This window comes from Solea senegalensis, linkage group LG11 (genome assembly GCF_019176455.1).
Source record: "Solea senegalensis isolate Sse05_10M linkage group LG11, IFAPA_SoseM_1, whole genome shotgun sequence".
Classification (NCBI taxonomy): domain Eukaryota; kingdom Metazoa; phylum Chordata; class Actinopteri; order Pleuronectiformes; family Soleidae; genus Solea; species Solea senegalensis.
This window is the reverse complement of record NC_058031.1, coordinates 15351584-15371205: the sequence shown is the minus strand read 5'-3', so window position 1 is coordinate 15371205 and position 19622 is coordinate 15351584. Positions and strand designations below refer to the sequence as shown.

The following is a 19622-nucleotide window of genomic DNA, read 5'->3' as shown; positions in this document are numbered from 1 at the left end:
GATTCCGAGACAATCTTTAAAAATCCTCGAAAAGCTAAATTGCTGTTGTCCGTGCACGACAGTCCATTAACATTTGATCCAAATATGTTATACTTTTTATATTTAAGGGGTTATTAGTGATTATTTTGAGTGAAGTACAGTGAAGTACTGACAGAAAGCTTCACACCGTCAACTAAGCCGTTAACCACCTCGCGCACGATCTGTGTTTCCGGGGACTAGTGAGGGGGTCGTTGTGTGTGAGTGTTTGCCGAGTAACACACTTCTAGTTTTTGTTGACTGGTCGGTAAAAATCTCTGCTCACACACGACATCACATTTTCCTTGTATGTATTCCAGCAGAATACATTTCGTTCCGCGTGTGTTGTTGAATTTCACTCATATGAGTGTTTTACGCAGATACAGTTTCCCCGGGACAGAGACTGGAACGACAGAGGAGTGATGTCTCGTGGGTAAGTGAGAGAAACAAACTCGCTTATTTCTGTTTTTTTCTGTCGAATATATGTGGTGTCGGGGTGGCATTGTCTTATAATAACATTAATGTGAATGATGCGTTTGTTACAGCTGTAAATACAGTGTTTGTTTCGCCGTGTGGGACCGTTGTTCTGTTGTGTCATGCGAGTGAGCAGGAAAAGTAAAGCTGTACATGGTTGTTTGTTTTCTTGAAGCATTTAAGTCTAAAGTATATTTGCCCACCACACGTACATGCCGTGTTGTTGTCTCAAACGTGGAAATCGTTACTAACACCTCGTTTTCGCTTACTGTAATGTTAGAAAAGTGCGTTCTAAATTGCGCCACTAGAGGCGCTACACTTTTTGTATGGTTGTTCAGCGACTCCCGAGAGAAGACAGGAGTCGCTTCAGGCACATACTAGCGCCGCTAATTATCTCGAAGTTACACGAGTGTGAGTGTAAGTCATGTGTGTATTGGATGTACATCCATGTAATTTGTCTGTAACTGTAGTGTACGTCACCTCCGGTCAGGTGACAATTTAGGAGGTGTTAGAACTTGGAAACATGTTTATGGAGTGAGACGGAAAATAGAAAATACCACTAAATGCCTGGACTACTATCGCCGGTATTAAACCGGACGAGAAACACTACACATTGCGACGAGTATCTTAATTAAAAGCATATTCACGAGGTTATTGCTGAGGTTGGCCGAGCACCGTTCACAGCGTTAGCATGACGCTAAATTTACCAGCGATAAGTCATTTCGATGTTGTGAGTGACTCGACTAGTGTTTGTGTTCGCTGGAAAAAGTGGATAAATAGTTTTAAATTATATTTAGTCGCGACTGGAGTCAGCGATGACACTCAAAGGAGAGCTTTATTGTTGCACCTGGCTGGAGCTGAGGTGCAGGATATTTTCTTCGCGCTGGACGGCACCGAGGATGAATCCGACTACGGTGGAGCGGTATCCAAGTTAAATGAATATTTCACACTTCAGAAAAACATTCCCTACGAGAGACATATGTTCAGACGTGCTGAACAAGCACACGGCGAATCTACGGACAGTTTTGTGAGAAGACTGAAGGAGCTAGCAGTTGCATGTGAATTCGGGGACAACGAGGACGAGTGCATACGTGATCACGTGATTGACAAGTGCACTTCAGACGCACTGCGCCGACGGCTGTTAGGTGAGAAGGACTTAAAACTCACAGATCTTCAAGAAATTGCAAGAGCAATGGAGACAGCAGATGATCAATCTGCAAATATGGAAAAATCCACAGACAACGCAGTGGAGAAGAGGCAAGTAAAAAACAAAGTTAGAGCCATGATCACAACCACGCACAAATGAGACACTGACAGCGACACAGATGCTGAATTTGCATTCCAAATCACAGAAAGTGCTGAAGATGGAACGCTGACAGTACTAATAAGTAAGCAGCCAGTAGTTGATAGACTCTGGAGCTTCATGTAAAATTGTGACTGAGACCACAATCAAACAGTTGACATTTTGTTGACAACAGTTGACAGTTGACAAGGCCAGGTAAGATAGTTTATTCTTTCAGCTCTAAGATCCCACTGCAGGTAAAAGGGATTTTCACATCTCAAATCCAAGCGAGCGAAATCTAAGTAATTAAAGGAGCACAGATCTGCCTGCTGGGAAGAGAGACTGCTGTTAGATCGGGATTACTTCATATTGATCCTATTGCACAGGCAAACACAGTCCAAAACGTAGATGTTGTTCAGCCAGAAGTCAGTGATACAGCCAGTTTCACAAATGAGTTACTGGAGAAATATAAAGATTGTTTTCAAGATTAAGGAAAACTGATTGAATAACAACTTACACTTCATATTGACACAAATGTAAAACTTGTAGCCCAGTCTGTGTGCAGAATACCATTCAGTGTTTGGAAGCAAGTAAAAGGAAAAGCTCAAACAGCTAGAGGTTAGAGATGTTATTGAGACAGTAAACGGACCAACACCATGGGTGTCACGACTAATCGCAGTACATGGTAAGAAAGAGACAAGACTGGATATGTGAAGAGCAAATGAAGCTATATTGTGGGAACACCATGCAATCCCCATCATAGATGAAATACTGGAGGACATGACAGGAGCCACTGTATTTTCTAAGATAGATCTTAAGTGGGGATATCATCAAATAGACCTGGAACCAGAATCCAGACTGCTAACCACATTTGTCACACACACAGGGCTGTGGCATTATAAGAGATTGTTGTTTGGAATCTCATCTGCACCTGAGATTTATTTATTGGTTAAGTCTTACATGGAATCCCTGGTGTGCATAATATCTGATGAGATCATCGTTTCTGGAGAAACAATACAACAGCATGATGAGAAACTACAAGTCGTGTAATGGCTGCAAGACAATCGGCTAACACTAAATGGAAAAAAGTGTCAATTTCGGATGATGCAACTAGAGTTCATGGGTCTGTCCAAAAATGGCATTGGACCAGCTAAGTCAAAGATTGAAGCAGTGGGAAATACACAGCATCCAACAAATGCAGCTGAGGTGAGGAGTTTTCTAGGGCTAGTGAACTACTGTGGCAGATTCATTCCCAACCTGGCTACAACTGCGGAACCACTGAGGGGCCACTGCTGGCACTGTCATCTCAGTAGGGGGGCACTTCAATGTTTGAGCATCAAAATAAAAGTGGAAAATGTGGTTAATCCTCATTCTTAAATAATTAATAGAAGGCTTCCATGAACTAACTGGTGAAGTTTCACTGTATTCTCTATGGCACTTGTACTTAAAGTACTGATGCAACGGACAATGCTCATCTTGCAATTTCATCGGGGGTGTGGATAACAGAAAAGTTGCATGGCCGAGTTGCTGTTTAACCGCCAGATTCGAACTAAAATTCCTGAAGTGTGTGTCAGTAAACCACCAGGTTCAGCCGACTGGACAGGATGCTGCTGTTCGCATAACAGATGCCGCAACGAAGGGCGTATGCATGCAGACAAACACAAAACACAGTATGGCAAGACAGGGAAGTAAAGCCCTGCTTAGGCAGAACAAACTGAACAAATTTTCAACACCATTTGAACGAGACCCCTACACTGTAGTGGACCAAAAAGGACACTCTGTCATTCTGGAGAAGAATGTAAAGAAGACAATGTGTTCTTTGTGAAGCCTTGGGTTCAGCCTGTGCAAGAGACAGTTGTGCTGATCTGCAGAGCTGGAGAAAGTATGAATTATAGTTTTATGTATCAGTGACGTCATTCTGACTAGTCAAAACTACAGTGTCAGATATCTGCAATTCAGTTTTTACTAGTCACAATGACGTCACAGCTATCCGTAATTCATTTCTTTAGATCTTTCTTTAGTGTGTCTTTTCATTCTTAGCAAAATCTATATTATTATTAATTCCACTTTAATGCATTTGGTTTTTCTCTAAATGTGTTTGCAGCATGGAAGAGGAGAGTGATAGCAATATGTGCATCGACACTGACTCAGACTCGGCAGAAAAGATGGATGACACCAGGTGTAAAGCTGTATGGACACAGGAAGAGGTGATATAAAGAGGACGTTATCTGGAGGCTAATATATTTTCTAATAGTTTACAACATTGATGCTGATAATTATGGTGTGATGATGCATGTGGGAAGCAGCACTGTATACTCAAGAAAATGTGTTCATAGATGTCTGTTGATGTTTCAGCCAGTGTTAAAAAAAAATTAAAAATAAACTAAATAAAAACTTTATGATTAACTAAAACTAATGTGATTTACCCCTGTTGAAAAGACTTCATGATAACCTATACATGTGAGGTGGCCTTAAAGCCTGGTTTATGGCATGTCTGAATTGTTATCTTCTTTTGTTTAGGATGAAAATCTCAAAATACTGGTCAGCAACTTAGGGAAAGAAGACTGGAAAACCATTGGCTGTTTTTTTCCTGTAAGTATTCAACAGAAACAAGACCAGACAAGACAGAAAAAGTGTTGCCCATGTGTTTAATTAATTCGAATATAATTTAACATCCTTTACATTGCTTGCCAATACTTGCCAAATTAGTTCACACAATGCTCTAGACACATCTTGCTGTGTTTCTCAGAATAGTGGTGTTTAGATCTGGTGTTGCCCCGTCAGATTCCCGCACTGCACACATGAAGTGATTTGTTTGTGTCAGACAGAGGCAACATTAACAATGCGCTTGTAAAGTGGGGTGCGTCAAAATATCGATTTGCCGATATATCATCATTCTTTCTCATGCAATACGATAAAAGAGGGCAAATATCGATATTTTAATTAATAAATGAAGGCGCTCTAAAGTAAACAGTCTCTGCCAGTTTTCACTCGCTGGGCATTTCTACTTGATGCCTCCTTGTTGGAGTATGACTGAAAACAATAAAATGGCCATGAAAAGTTTCGGAAGTTAATAATACTCCTGGTTGTTTAGCAATTTAATGGGATAAATGCATCTTGCCCCTGTGACGCTTTTGTACATGTACACAAACACTCCCCCAGCCAGGTCTGATGATATTGTATGACAGCTTGTTCACAAAGGTCAAACAGGCTAAAATAATTACACCAGCAACAGCAAAATTCACCAAAAGTTTTGCACTGCAGCTTTACATTTTGAATTATGTAACAAACATAATGATGTGATGATGTGACAGGGGCGGACAGGAATTGAGTGCATGAACCGCTGGAAAAAACACCTGGATCCCGAGTTATTGAATGGCAATTGGACCAAAGAGGAAGATGAAAAGGTGGGGAAATGACATGGAGAGTCTGAAACATACTTGCACTAAACACAGTTTAGTCATTATTGTCCTATCTCACTCCTGGACAGATAAAAGAGCTGGTGGGCAAGTACGGCACCAAACAATGGGCTCTCATTTCCAAGCACTTGAAAGGGCGGCTGGGGAGAAAATGTCGTGAGCGCTGGTACAACCACCTTGACCCACAGGTCAGTAAGAAATACTGGACAGATGAAGAAGACCTCATCGTCTTCAAAGCCCATTCCATTCTGGGTAACCGCTGGGCTGAGATTGCCAGGCTGCTTCCTGGAAGGTGGGTCAAGTTAGTGGTGAGGGAAATTAAAGAGTCAGATGATTACCCTGATTATTACAATGTACATTTTTGGATTCCCCTTGAAGGACCGACTACTCTGTGAAGAATCGCTGGAACTGCTCCCTCAGACAAAAAGCAGAAATGGGCTTGTTCAGAAGTGAGGCTGACAGCGTTTCCCTGGATATTCAGCAATTTGATAAAGGAGAGGTATGGAACTGAATTGAACTTGGCATATACCATTGTTTATCATTTTTGTTGGCTCATTTGGATGACACTGAAATTAGAGGGAAGTAACTGATAAAATGTTTGTTTTTTTTGGTTAAAAAAATCTCCCTGACATAGCACTTTATTTGGAACACATGTTTGGGCATCCGATTTGAAGGAGATAAGTGTAAACATTTAAAAGAAGAAGGTGATAATTCATCATCACAGAAGCCAACTGCAACAGAACAGTAAAGAAGCAGAACAACATTCAGCTTTGAAGCAGATGGTATAAAAATGCAGGAAAACCTGGTATGATATGATAGACCTGGTACGATAAAATCTGGATTTTTCTTGAGGCTGCAGATGGTAGGGTCAAAATTTTCTGTCTAGAGTGAAAAATCTTAGACCCAACCTGCCTACTGCCAGCAGGCTGGTAGTAGTGTGGCGGCGAACATGTTCTTGACACAGTTTTTGGCCCCTTAATGTAAGTTAATCATTAGATTGCCATTTTTATTTGACATGATGGACATTTATTTATCCTCTACTGACGAATTCCAATATGATTAGCCCCATATCACCAAATAAAGGTGTTCAACCGTGAAAGAAGTGTGGCTGTTTCAGAGCAAAGCTCAACCATTTGCATGGTGTTCTTAGTTAAGTGCATGTGGAGTGTTTTACTTTGCTGAATATCATAAGTGCTACTATTTTATTCAAATCAGTTTACTGAACTTTTTGTGGGCTGCTGGTCAGACTGAACATGAGATTATGATTATTGGCACCAACTTCGACAATTGTGAATTTATCTTATATGTTCTGTTATAGGCGAACTTCAAATGTGATGTTGTATTAGACACGGAACCAGTAACTCCTGGAGTGGCAAGTGATTTTTTTTCCACTTTGAATGCATGACTTTCATAGAATATATTTTTATAATTTTCTCTACGATTTTCAAAGCCCAGAAGCTTGACTTTACTCTCCTACTTATTGCTTTGCTGCAGGTCAGGCTAGACAAAGAGAAGAAACAGGAGTGTCAGAAATCAAAGCAGAAGATGAATGTTCCACCTCCACAGACTTCAGCATCAGTGAGGGAGTTCTCTCCGAGTCCCTCCTTGCCTCGCAGTTCAATTTCCAGTCCCAGTTCCAGTTCAGGCACTCTGCCAGCAGCAGTGGACCAGAAAAAATTAGTTAATGCAGCACTGAGGATGATTGCTGAGGACATGCTGCCACTCAGGTGATTAGACGTGCTGGTGTTGTTAATGTGTTCTAGTGTGGTGGTAGCCAAAAATTGCCGAAAATATCCACACGTGTTAGAAGATGTCTGTGTTCATTGAAATACAGTAGTCACACTGAACATACATTTTTGCATTGCGACACATCATTTGCATCATATTTTGTGTGCTATTCGTTTGTGCATTCACCACTCAAAAAATTCCTATCTGGTGTGTGACCACAGCAAGTCAAGCTAAAATTGCAATCACATGTCCCATATGCAGCAAAATCCCATATAACAAATTTACAATTGTGTCTCTTTGTTACCCACAGTTTTGTTGAAGGTGTGGGCTTCAGATCCTTCATGAGTACTATTAGCCCTGAATACAACAAGCTCTCCCAGTGTTCCATTGGCCTGCAGCTTTATGATGAAGTGGAGAGAACAATCAAGCCCCAGCTCATCCGTGACCTTAAAGCCAGAACCGAATTTCATGAGAATGCTGTTCATGTCACCTTGGACCTCTGGGCTGGGGATGAATCCCAACTAGAAGAAGAGGCCATCGTCATCGTGCAGCTCCATTTTGTTAGTGAATCCTGGCAGATCCGCCGTCCCATTGTTGCTTTCAGACACCTAAGCCGCAAAAACCTCTGCACAGCTGTTGCCAGTGAGCTTGAGGGTGTGCTGCTGAGCTATGGCATATTTCCTCACAGCATCGGCTACATCCTCACCAATCAGGCCAAGGAAACTCTCACTGAAAACAAGTTGTTCTGTGACTATAAGATCATGTGCTCGTCCAACAGGGGAGAACCAGATGGAGATGATATAGTAGCATTTTTGTCTGACCAGATGCCAGAAATGGAGTCCCCCTTTTCAGAGCTGCAGTTTGGGACCATGACCACATGTATAGCCAAAACATTACAGCTAGTGATCAAGGAGGCACTGAAGAATTCCAGGGTAGTAGAGAACCTGCTCTCACAGGTCCACAATGTCATAGCTTTCTTTAGGAGCAACGCCTACTGGAGTGAGGTAGGAGAATCAGACAAATACATTTAAATGTGATTTATTTCACTCTGGATCATAGTCTTATCATGAATAACATACTCTGTCATGAAGTCTGCATTATTTTGTTACAGATTCATATTTTACATACAAAGAAGAGGTAGAAAACAAACACTTATTACAGTCAAACATTTAACAAGTCTGAAGAAAAACATTTAAAGTGGTTATGCATTATATTGATGATTATTATAGTTTTCCAACCCTTTCCTAACAGATTTTAATGTAGCATGTGTACAAGTTGGTTTGTAGGTGGTTCTCAAAACACTTCAAAAGCCTTATTTGATTAAGTCTCATTGAGTGTCTCTTTTAAGTTATCTGTGTTTTGCATACAGTATGGTTTCATGATTTTTGAGACTTTGTTCTTATGTCTCACATTACATTGTATATTTCTGTATTTGGGCTAATGCATTTGTTTTTATTGCACCATGGACTAAAAAAGGTCAGAAATCTTGAATTGTTTTAACGTGACCCTTATGTGTCATTTCATTTGTTTAGGTTTTGCTATCGGAGTTCAACGTGTCTCTGTGCCCTTCCAGTCACTGTCGCTGGAACTCCATGATGCTGTCTTTACGACGTATGGTGGAGGAGTCTGCCTGGAGTTCCATCGTGACACTCCTTGCTCAGGCTCGCATAGAGGCCAGTGACACAGCCAGCGCCCCACCACTGGTCATTGTCAAGAGGGAACAAGTGATTGACATCCTCGGTCTCCTTGAGCCGTTTGAGGAGGCCTTGCAGGTAAAATAAGTTCATGAGAATTGAAAGTATTGATTGTTTTGAATACATAAAGGGCTCATTCCAAGAATGAATGACTTGATTTTAGGCGAATAAGCAATAACTAAAAATATAATTGCATTGAAATACAAATAAAATTGTATTATTATCTATTTCTGTTGAAGTCCTTCACACTTGATCTTCAAGAAAAAAGTGTAAATATCATTCTGACTAATAGAATTTTTCAGGGTACAGTGATGTCTTCTCCTTCATGAACCCCTTGAAATTGTTGCTCTCTTGTGTACATACAACATTTGTTGTGTGGGTATTTTCTGTTGCAGAATGTGTCTAAACCTTTTCGGTTTCTGCTTGTTTCTAACCCAGGTTTTGCAAGGAAATGGTGTGACTGTCTCGTTCATCATACCTTCTCTTGTTGGCCTTGACAAGACCCTGGAGGGCTGTGTCACTAATTACACCCACTTCAACAAGGCTCTGCGCACTGGCCTCCATACACACTTCCAGTCACTAATTCAACAGAAGGACATGATACTAGCTGCTCTGCTGGAACCCAGGATTAAATTGCAGGTACTGAATTAGGACAGAACTTCAATATTTTGCATCTAGACTGATGAAACAAAAGCTTAAAAATCTCAAAAATTCGATTCACTTAATATTGTTTTTCTATTTAGTTGTATAGAGCTCTGTGTGTATAGATATTTGGTGATGTTAACTGCAGTCAGTGACAGAACTCTCATCGGGTCTTTTGACATTTTACAGCCTTTTTCTGATGCCAAACTGGAGGACAATACTGGTTTCCTAACTCCTCCATCAAAATATGAAGCTCGCACCATCATGGAAGCCACATTAGAGAGCACTACTGCCTCGGTATCTTTATCTGTGGAAGCAGCCAAAACCCAGATTGACCAGGAGTTACAAAAGGAGCTAAGTGCCAAAGAGGAGAACCAAGACAACACACTCATGGAGGCATCTGGTGCCAGTTCAGATGAAAGTGACTGTGATAGAATCAGTGGAAATGACCTCAAACGCAAGTCCATCTTTAACTTCCTCCAGCCACCTGCAAAAACCATGAAGAAGTCAGAGTTTGATGTGTACATGTCTGAACCACTGTTGGAGAGCATGTCCAGTTTACTCTACTGGAAATCTGCTACTCGGTTTCCCCTGCTACAGAGCATCGCCAAAAGGCTGCTGGCAGCACCAGCTACTGCGGGAGGCTTCGAGAGACTCTGTCCAATGGCTGCATGTATTGTAAGAGCCGAGAGAAACCGCCTACCACCTCACACCACTGAGAGGCTGCTTTTGTACAAAAACTCCTTGAAGACAAAGACCGTTAAAAAGCCCAATGGAGTCACTAAACATTGATGGATTAAGTCACAGTTTTGTCTCTCCCTTTAGTGACAGATTTTGCTGCTGTTTTCACAGGCAGAATAATGTGATAGTGATTAATGTGTAGGATCTCAAATTTTGAGTCCAACAGAAAATCTTCAGTCATCCTTATTGTTTTGCAGTGATGCAGAGGTGTGATTGTGCACATTTTAAGTTGTTATTTTTTGTATCGACTCATTGCAATTTATGTCAAGTGTGCTGTGCGGAAAGTACAGATGGACTATGGTGAGTCACACAGTAAAGTAAATTAGACTACTTTCTGTGTAAAAGGTTTTTGTATTGGTCTGTTACAGTGTGTTCCTCTGTCATTTTTATCAGAGGTTTATTAATGAACGTGTTTCTCTCATGAGCCCTCATGCTGCTTTTCATGTGTCGCTCTGATGGTGAAGGTCATTAAGGTTAAAATTGGCTGACTGGTCTTTACCCAGATTGAGTGAGGTAATACATGTTATCTCACCACTTCTTTGTCCATATGGAAATAACCAGATAATGTTCTTTTCATGTATGACTCAATTTCTGAGTCTATCAGTAGGCGTAGTGACTCTGTAAAGGGTGGAAAGAAATGCAGTATATTTGGGTTGAATTCATCCTGTGCATGTGAAGATTCAAATATAAATATTACACTGAAATGCCCAGTATTGTTAAGGAGATGACTGTCAATGGTATAATTCAAACTTTTATGTTTTTGTTTTAAAGTAGATGTGTTAAAACATATCACGAACACAAACAAACTGGGCGTATCAAATTAAAAAAGTTGGTCTCAAGTTTAGAACAGAAAAATTATTTTGTCCAAAGTCCATAACACTACTTGAATTGAACATACTGCCATTTTATAATTAAGAAAAATACTAAATACATTTAAAAATCAAATCATGTACAATTAAGAAAAAGTAACCAACATGACAAATTAAATGAATTATGAATAAAATCAAATACTTCTAGGGACTTTTGTCTCTCACTGAATTTTCCCCCCTCCAAGGTACAACAGACGGTATTTGATAGGAGAATTTACATACAGGAAACGATGTTTTAATAACAATCTCAAAAAAGAACAGAAATATAAATAAATGGAGAAGACAAGGTTTAATGCTAGTTAAGAGTTCTTTATTGAGATGATGTTTGATCTTTTTATTAAAGGCTGTAAAGCATGGCTTCTTATCGAATTTTGCCATTATGATGCTGAAATTAATAATCTATTCATTGGAATTTGTGTACTATTTCCCAAGAGACCAATCAATACATTCCTCATAAAAAAGAGAACAATTTCACAAAAGGACAAGACCAAAATAAATGTACAACAGATTCAGGGCATTTATAGTAGAATGTACAGATTACATCAATGTCACTCTTTCTTTTTAATACATTTTTATTCCTCTGTTCCAGCATTTCTTGAGCTTCTGCACAAAAGATACAGCTGACATCAATGTCTATTTTAAGTTTTTGCAGATAATGATTACTTGGATAGAATCTATGAAACATTTTAAATGACACCTCTTTGACATTGTTAGTCAAGAGAAACTTGTGAGGCCGTAACCAAAACACACATTTTCAGTAAAGGCAGAGCAGTATGATGAAGGACTTATAATGCCTTGTAGGGAAAGCTGACGTATTGCCTTATTTTTATTCTTGAATTGCCATGACAAACATGTCTTTCCAACAGCTGTTGCAGTTGCATCTAACAATATTGGGACATCTTTAAATCTCTGTACAGCTCTCGTCAGTGATTGGCTGAACGCTCCTACGTAGAATTCTGTGCGACACCTTGCTTTTCCGGAAGTGATGACAGACGCTTCCTCTACCATGTGCGCGTTACCAGAATCGCCACAGTCGGAGAAGCGAATACAAAACTTTGAAAGATAATGAAATAAAAGCCACCGCTTGTCCCGTGTGTTACATTAACACAGAACAGAGGATGGGAGCAACGTGACTCGGGCAAGTTTTCAATTATAAGTAGTAAGCGGAGAAAGTAAAGTCTCAGTCCAGGCTCTAAGCTAGCTAAACGTTTGTTGTTGCCATGGCTCTGTACGTGAAAGCCGCAGAAATCTTAGAGAAGGCTGAGAGGAAACAGGGCGCTCTGAAAACCCTGGTTTACGACAGTAAATTTGGCAACATTAAGCAGTTGTTCGCGCTGGTCTGTGAGACGCAGAAGTTTTCCTCCGTCCTGAAGGAGCTCATCGAGTCCACCAACCTGCTCAAGCAGACCAAGCTGAGTATGCATCAGGCCAAGGTGCTGGTGTACGACCTGCTGATGGGCCAGGGGCTGAAGTGCGGGGGCTCCTGGAAGGTCAGGATGATGAAGCACCGATCCAGGCTGCAGGCGGCACTGGCCCGAATGAAGGTAAAGCACAAGGTCAGTAGGAATGAAGATCTCCTCCCAGTCGGCGTTCAGCGATCCGCCGGGGACCGTCTACCCAGATATGTGCGGGTGAACACCCTCCAGAACACCGTGGATGATGTCGTGGACTACTTTAAGAGGGACGGCTTGCTCTACCAGGGTCAGGCCTCCAGGCTGGAGGACTTCACCCTGAGGGAGAAAGAATTTGTGAGGGACATGCATCTGCCGGAGCTGCTGATCTTCTCTCCTAAGACTGACTTCCACGACCACTTCCTCTACAAGGCTGGCCACATCATTCTGCAGGACAAAGCCAGCTGCCTCCCTGCCTTTCTCCTCAACCCCCCACCTGGCAGCCATGTCATCGATGCCTGTGCTGCCCCCGGCAACAAAACCAGTCACCTGGCAGCCATCATGAAGAACAAGGGCAAACTCTTTGCCTTCGACTTGGACCCCAAGCGTCTAGCGACCATGTCGACTCTCCTGCTGCGAGCTGGGGTCACTTGTCAGCAGCTTGCCAACCAGGACTTCCTGAAGGTGGAACCTGACAATGCACAATATAAAGATGTTGAGTATATCCTGCTGGATCCCTCCTGCAGTGGATCAGGTGCAGTAACTAGCTTTTATCCTTCCGTATCTCCTGAGTCCTATCATATCCAGAATGGTTTTGAAAGCCTGGACAGCTAAACTAAACAATACAAGTGCAATTTGATTAAATGTATAGTTGGAGAGATGGTGTGACATGAGAACATTACAGTTATAACATTATTTTTCCTTTTTGTAAGCTATGGCACCTGTAATGTCATGAATGAGGTCAAAGATGCCGATAAGCAAACTGTGATCAGATCAGAAACATGTCACAAACCCTTTTTTTCATTTTGTGTTGTCAATGCACTGTTTACTCTGACTGATTCAGTTTAAAAAAAGTTTGTCAAAAGACAGAATTGAAGAATAATTTCCTTAAGCTGTTTGTGGGTTCCAGGAATGGTGTGCCTCCGGGACAACGCCTCTGCTGACCAGGAGAAGGATCAGGCTCGTCTGGCGTCCTTGGCCTCCTTCCAACTGCGCTGCCTGAACCACGGCCTCAGGTTTCCTCGCTTGAAGCGCCTGGTCTACTCCACCTGCTCCATCCACAGTCAGGAGAATGAGGAAGTTATAACAGCCTGTCTGCAGGAGAACCCCAGCTTCAGGTAGCAGTAGTGCTCTTGCACTTAAATTACCCTTAAAATATGAATTTACACTTCTTACGCTTATCTAGCATTCTCCTCTTGGCATCCTTCCTTCAGATTGAAGTTCCTGAGAGCATTTCAATGTTTTACATAAAGTCTCAATGACCTCTCTACATGGTCAAGAAGAGTAAACACTGCAGGAACTCTCTTGTACTGTTTGGCTCTGTACAGATGCATAGTTTCTTAATTTTGGGGTGGAATTATGGCTTGGTATGTTGGTTGTTGTGAATGAAAATTATTTGTAAGATGATGATATTTAGATGGTATAATTATATCTGTCTGTACAATCATGGGGAGTGTGAGAGTGAATGGTTGTTTGTCTCTATCTGTGTGTGGCCCTGCGATGGACTGGCGAACTGTCCAGGGTGTACCCCGCCTATCGCCCGATGTAGCTGAGATTGGCACAGCACCCCCCGCGACCCTCTGGTGGAGGATAAATCGGTTAGATGATGACTGATGATGACTGTACAATCATGGGGTTTAGACCTGTACAATTGTTTTACTGTTAGAAATTAAGAAAAGGGAAAAAATATGACAAAACGTTGGCTGGCTGTCAGTCACTGGAAGTCTGGTCGATGCTTGGATTATGTAACAATGTCTATCATCTATTATACCCGGAGGTGCTGGAGCTGCTGTTCCTCAAAAATCATTGTACAAAAGTCTACTTAAAAGATTTTATGTTTTATTCCCTAGGTTGGTTCCTGTTTTGGCTGAGTGGCCAGAACGAGGCCTGGACCCGCTCACTCAGTGTCTGAGAGCCAGCACCACCAAGACACGCACACATGGATTTTTCGTGGCTCTTCTGGAGAAACGCAATGAGTCCAGGAATATGCAGCAGGGACAAGCTGTACAGATAAGGTAATTGCTATGTGTTCTTTAACAGTATTTCGATCAGATATTGTATTTATTAGGGTCATCATATTTAACACAGGCAGTAGAATCTGTTAAAATAAGGCTGTTGTTCTGTCACAGCGTACCTGAGGCGACAGCCCAAGGTCCTAATGCCTGCAAGGAGGAGACAGGAACTTTAGAGTCTGAGGAAGAACCAGTATCTACAGCAGACCAGGACCAGGTGTGTTGCACCCACACTGACAGTGCACCGGGGAAGAGGAAGAGGAAGCGAAAGAAGAAGAAGAAGAAGAAGATGATGAGTAAAGAAGCAACAGCCGAGTGATGATCAGAAACTTATACATGATATTGTCTCATGGGATGTTTTTTGTGAGCAATGTAACTAAAAAAGTAAAAATGATATTTTAATGAATCTCATCTCTGTGCCTCATTATTGTTTGATACTCTGGAAACCCTGTGCTGTGTTTTTTTCAGAATGAGATGGTGTTTTCTGGTTAGAAGCAGGTAACCGGCAGCAAACCTTACAGACTCAACAAACACAGAACCTTCATTGTTAAAACCTTGTATGTAATAAGAATGATGTTTTATAGTGAAGTGGTTGCATTGGCTTGCAGTTTGTTCTGCAGGTATAGTTATTGGTGTTGCAGATGTTTCAAGTACTAAAATACAATGCAAGTAACTTCTGGTTCATATCATTTTATATGAATATGAGCACTGATATTTCTCTGTGTATTTACCACGGTAGTTTGTTCTTGTGCAGCTCTGTCCAAACTCTCAAGCTGCCCTTCTGCAGTTTATTTCTATACTGTGGAAGCAAGGTGTCCCCTGTACAGAGAGACTGTCCTCCAGTATGGAGATAAGCAGGGTGTTCAAGATGATGGATGATTTCAGAGCAGGTAAACATGAACCTAGAGATAGAAATTAGATAGAAAAAAGACAAGCGCACAAGATAACATGTTGTATTCATTGTAGAGTGCAAAGACAACAATACATTGTGCTTACATCTGTTTTCTTTTGTTTCTCCAGTTGAGAATACACGTGACAACACTGATTCTGTTCTCTCCACATTTGATCCTTTGGTCCTGCAGAGGAGGTATTTGGACACTACAAAAGCCAAGTACACTGTCATGCACCCATTCATAGGTAGAGACATCAATGAGTAAGTATTAATTATTGATAAAATTAAATGTTACTGTGCTACTGTCTGTAGACACAGTAAACAGTGAAAATATGGTGATGCTGTGTCTTGCCTGTCATTGCTGCCTTAAACACAAGAGGGAGCTGCTGCGCTTTTGCAGCAAGTGCTCAGCAGTGATGGCTTAACATTTACAAGAAAGCATGAGCAAATACTGTTATATTACATGGTTTACATAAGAACATTTTGCAGTGCTTGTATTTTGCTTGTAAATACCATAGACATGAATTCCAGGATCCCTTTTTGCAATAAAACTATTTCCCACTTCCCACTTGTTTATCAGTAACACAATTAGGAATGTACTGTATTTTATTCCTGTCCAGTGTCCACCTATTGCTTTTGCCTAGTCTTGCAGATACTCATATACACACTTCAAGAACAAGCTTTGACATAAGCTGTAGTAGTAGATTTTTCACACACGCACAGGCACACAGGCACACACACACACACACACACACACACACACACACACACAGGTCCCAGTGTGGCTCAGAGCAGCGTTTTTGAGGCTGATTTGTTGTGACAGTCTAATGCAGTGCTTGCTCCTCCTTTAGGGAGCATCAAGATGCTGCATGATGGGCAGATGACCAGAGAAAATATGGACTGAAACAAAGATAAAAGGCGACAGTATAATTTCAGTTTAGAAAAAAATAAAACAAGCGTTTGCTGAAGCCATTATGCTGACCCTTTAGGATCCTTCATTATTGATTGTGTTCAGAGGTTGAAGATGATGAAAACTGTGTGGTCATATGCTATCGAGTCCATGTAACGTAACGTGAAAAGAGAGCTCGTCCCACATCAACCAGGTTTTTTTTTCGTCTTCTTCAAGCGTTTGTGCATTATCATTTGTCAGAGATTGGTCACAATAGTTCATAATGTTGTGTAGATTTATTTAGATATTTGTGATATGAAATATCTGGCTATTTGTCTCTATAGATGATTTCACCTCTGCAGTATGATTAAAGGTGTAAATGTATAAAGAAGCAGGGCATCACATCACTCAACAAAACAAAAGCTGCAGAGAGAATGTGATTTTGTAGACTCCACACCACTTAATACCAGGTCTTTACTGTGAAAAGTGTTTTTATTTTACAATGTATTTATGCTGTGGTTGAATCCTATAATATGATTTATTTCCAGCCCCCATTGTCACGGTCTTTCAGAGCCATGGTCATTTCAAAACTTGTACAGCAACCCTATCTGCTGAGGAAGGCCATGAGATGAAGTTTAAAGCCTCAGAAAAACAAAAGTAAGATGACTTCAAGTAATTGTAATGAATCTGAAAGATGCCATAATGTAATGTAAAATAGATTAGTGGTTCATTGTGTGATGCAGGTCATACACACTGTGCAATGTTGATTCTGCTTTGTGATGCAGGATCTGTATTTATAAGAGGACATTAAGGTCTCCACTCTTTTCCTAACTGTGTCCTCTTGTTTCCTCAGGTGAGTTTGATCTTGCAGTTCTTGACCGAGTGACTTGAGGAGATTCCCAACATCTCCAGCAACTAGCAAACATGTCACCCTTCATGTTGCAGTGAGTACATGATTTTACCAGACTCCTGATTTTGTAAGCAGCATATGTTTCCTTTAATGGCAATAACATGTAAAATGGTGGGTTTCTACGTAAGATGGAGTCAGTTGACATGACGACACAGCCTCTCTCTCCTCTGCCCTGCCCCTCTGCCTGCATTTTTCATCTGCTTCTTCACTACTTTTCTACAACACAATCCACACCTGGGGTAGCAGGACCGTTTTTCAGGACATATCTTTGTCACCTGAGATACCGTTGTCAAAAGATAAATCTTCTCACTAACCTATAGCAACACATTACATGCCAGACAGCCCTGCAGAGGACTGGGATCATTGTGGGTTCTCGGTTAGGCATCACAGGGGAGGGGCAGAATGTCACGCATTGAGATGAAGCTGAAGGAGGAAGATCTCTCTGCCACTAGTGCAGTCTCTTTGCTCCAGGGACCTCATTGCTCTCATGTGGGACTGCAGGGAAGAGTAGAGTACAGAGACTAAAGGGGGAGGAGGGTGGGAGAGTGGATGTGACAGATAAGGTGAAGAAGAGGAAAAAATAAACAAGTCGCATAGTGGAAAAGAGTAAAATGCAACTACTGATAAAGATTATTCTCTTTTACATTTTGATTTTTTACTTCTGATTTTTTCACAATAACACATTCCCGGTTGATTAAGATCATTCTTTGATTCTTCCATAACATTAATCCAAATGACTTTCCTTTTTGAATATTGTTTGCAGTTAAACAGACTGAATACTTTTTTTCATTCAGTTGAAATTCAACATTGCTGTGGTCCCAAATGACACATTGTGTAATTCAGATGCACTCCTCCTTTACGTGATGTGACTGTACTCTGATATTCCTTTGTGTCTGGAGCACTGACCATGAGGTAGACTGTTAATGTGTATGTGCATGCATCAGCTCAGTGAAGTGGAAGGCAAGCGAAGCGTGTAGCGTTGTTTGAGCCTACATATTAGGAGACGGTGACAACGTGTATAAACACAAAGATGATACATAAATGCTTCCTTCAGTGTATAAACCCCTGAAAGATGCCGCAAATGAGAAAGTCTGTGGATGTGTTATTATTATTATTATTATTATTATTATTATTATTATTTTTAACATATTGTTTTTACATTGATAGTTTATGTCAAAGCTGTGTGGAATGAATTCCGTTATGTGTGTGCTGGGGGCCATTTTTCCATTCAGATTAACACATATTATTACATATGATTTGACAGGAACTGTGTGAGCCACTCCACATGTGTTGATGATGTGCGTGTGTACATTAGTGGAGAATCCATACGACAGATTGACAGATACACACACAGTTGCTTTAACGCCCAGCCTGTCCACACTCACAGCAGCTACAGTACAGTGTGCAAACTGTGCCGTACTGAATGTGCACTCACACAATCTGTCACTCCATTTTACTTTCTTTCCGATCCTCACACACACAGCTGACACACACTGTCCTCCTCAAAGACCAGACAGACTCAAGCTGTGCTATAGGAGCAGGGTCAGGGGTCAGCCCAGTTATCACATCCAATCATCTGTGGTCCTCTCACCAGCTGGAGGTCAGACGGTGTAGTAGTGTACAAAAAGCTGTGAAGTACACAAGGCATCACGGTCAGGTAGAGAAAGACAAAGAGGATTTTACTGCTGTTCTGCACTTGGCTGTGCTCTTTACACTCATCTCAAAATATGCCTGCGTTTATTATACAATACCTGTGGATTCACTGTCTTACGTTCTTCATCTAAACGACTGTAATCAGCAGCTTTTTCCTGAATCTTATCCCAGATTTCTGAGATAAATAAAACAATGGCAGGACTTAAACTGTCTGTTTGCCTATCAATAAACTCTAAATAAATATACAACAAATGATAAAACTCAAAACTCATCTAATCAGTTACTTTGTTGTAACAACATAAAACAAACAAACAAGGTTTTAAAAACTTCATCAGAATATCCTCAACATGTAGGATGTTTATTGGCAGGAATTGTATTTAATACCATAAGTATGTACAAGGCTTATTCTAAGGCAACACAACCAAAAATTATTTTATTTCAAAGTGACTATATATACAGATATACTGTATGAACTTGAATTAATTGAATTAATTTGACTTTTAATCAAATAAAACTACGATGTCAATAGTCTGACATCGTAGAAGTCAGACTATTGTTCTGCACTAAGACTACGTGTTTAAAACAAGTTAAAGTCATGTTTATTTATGTATCTTATGACTCTTGAGCAGGTAAAAATATTTACGTTGGTGGTGCTTCATGAAAACGATCACTTTGTTATTATTTTGGTGGACTGCACCAATTTAACTGTTACTAGTGTCACTAGCGCTGTACTAGAAACTAATATCCCATTCCTGCTGGTTAAAACCGTGTTTAATCCTAAATGCAGTTTTA

The 19622-nt window shown here is 40.8% G+C and overlaps 2 protein-coding genes across 9 annotated transcripts; both read left to right on the top strand.

The window, feature by feature from the left end:
- The first annotated feature begins 194 nt into the window (after positions 1–194).
- On the top strand, positions 195–11228 carry mybl2a (v-myb avian myeloblastosis viral oncogene homolog-like 2a). Of its 8 annotated transcripts, none has more exons than XM_044038539.1 (13): positions 195–283; positions 396–448; positions 3876–3978; positions 4292–4363; positions 5086–5178; positions 5262–5482; positions 5569–5689; positions 6509–6562; positions 6685–6917; positions 7229–7922; positions 8451–8690; positions 9051–9251; positions 9444–11228. In XM_044038539.1, exons 2-13 carry the CDS (start codon positions 438–440, stop codon positions 10044–10046), a joined length of 2646 nt encoding a protein of 881 aa, XP_043894474.1. In that variant the 5' UTR covers positions 195–283; positions 396–437; the 3' UTR covers positions 10047–11228. The 8 variants fall into 8 exon arrangements, with proteins under 8 accessions (XP_043894474.1, XP_043894473.1, XP_043894472.1 ...); XM_044038538.1 differs by having other exon boundaries at positions 195–322; XM_044038537.1 differs by having other exon boundaries at positions 195–448.
- Positions 11229–11833: 605 nt separating this feature from the next.
- On the top strand, positions 11834–14892 carry nsun5 (NOP2/Sun RNA methyltransferase 5). Its single transcript, XM_044038544.1, has 4 exons — positions 11834–13009; positions 13385–13592; positions 14325–14489; positions 14604–14892. The coding sequence occupies exons 1-4, from the start codon at positions 12085–12087 to the stop codon at positions 14803–14805; spliced, it is 1500 nt and encodes a 499-aa protein (XP_043894479.1). The 5' UTR covers positions 11834–12084; the 3' UTR covers positions 14806–14892.
- The last annotated feature ends 4730 nt before the right edge of the window (positions 14893–19622 follow it).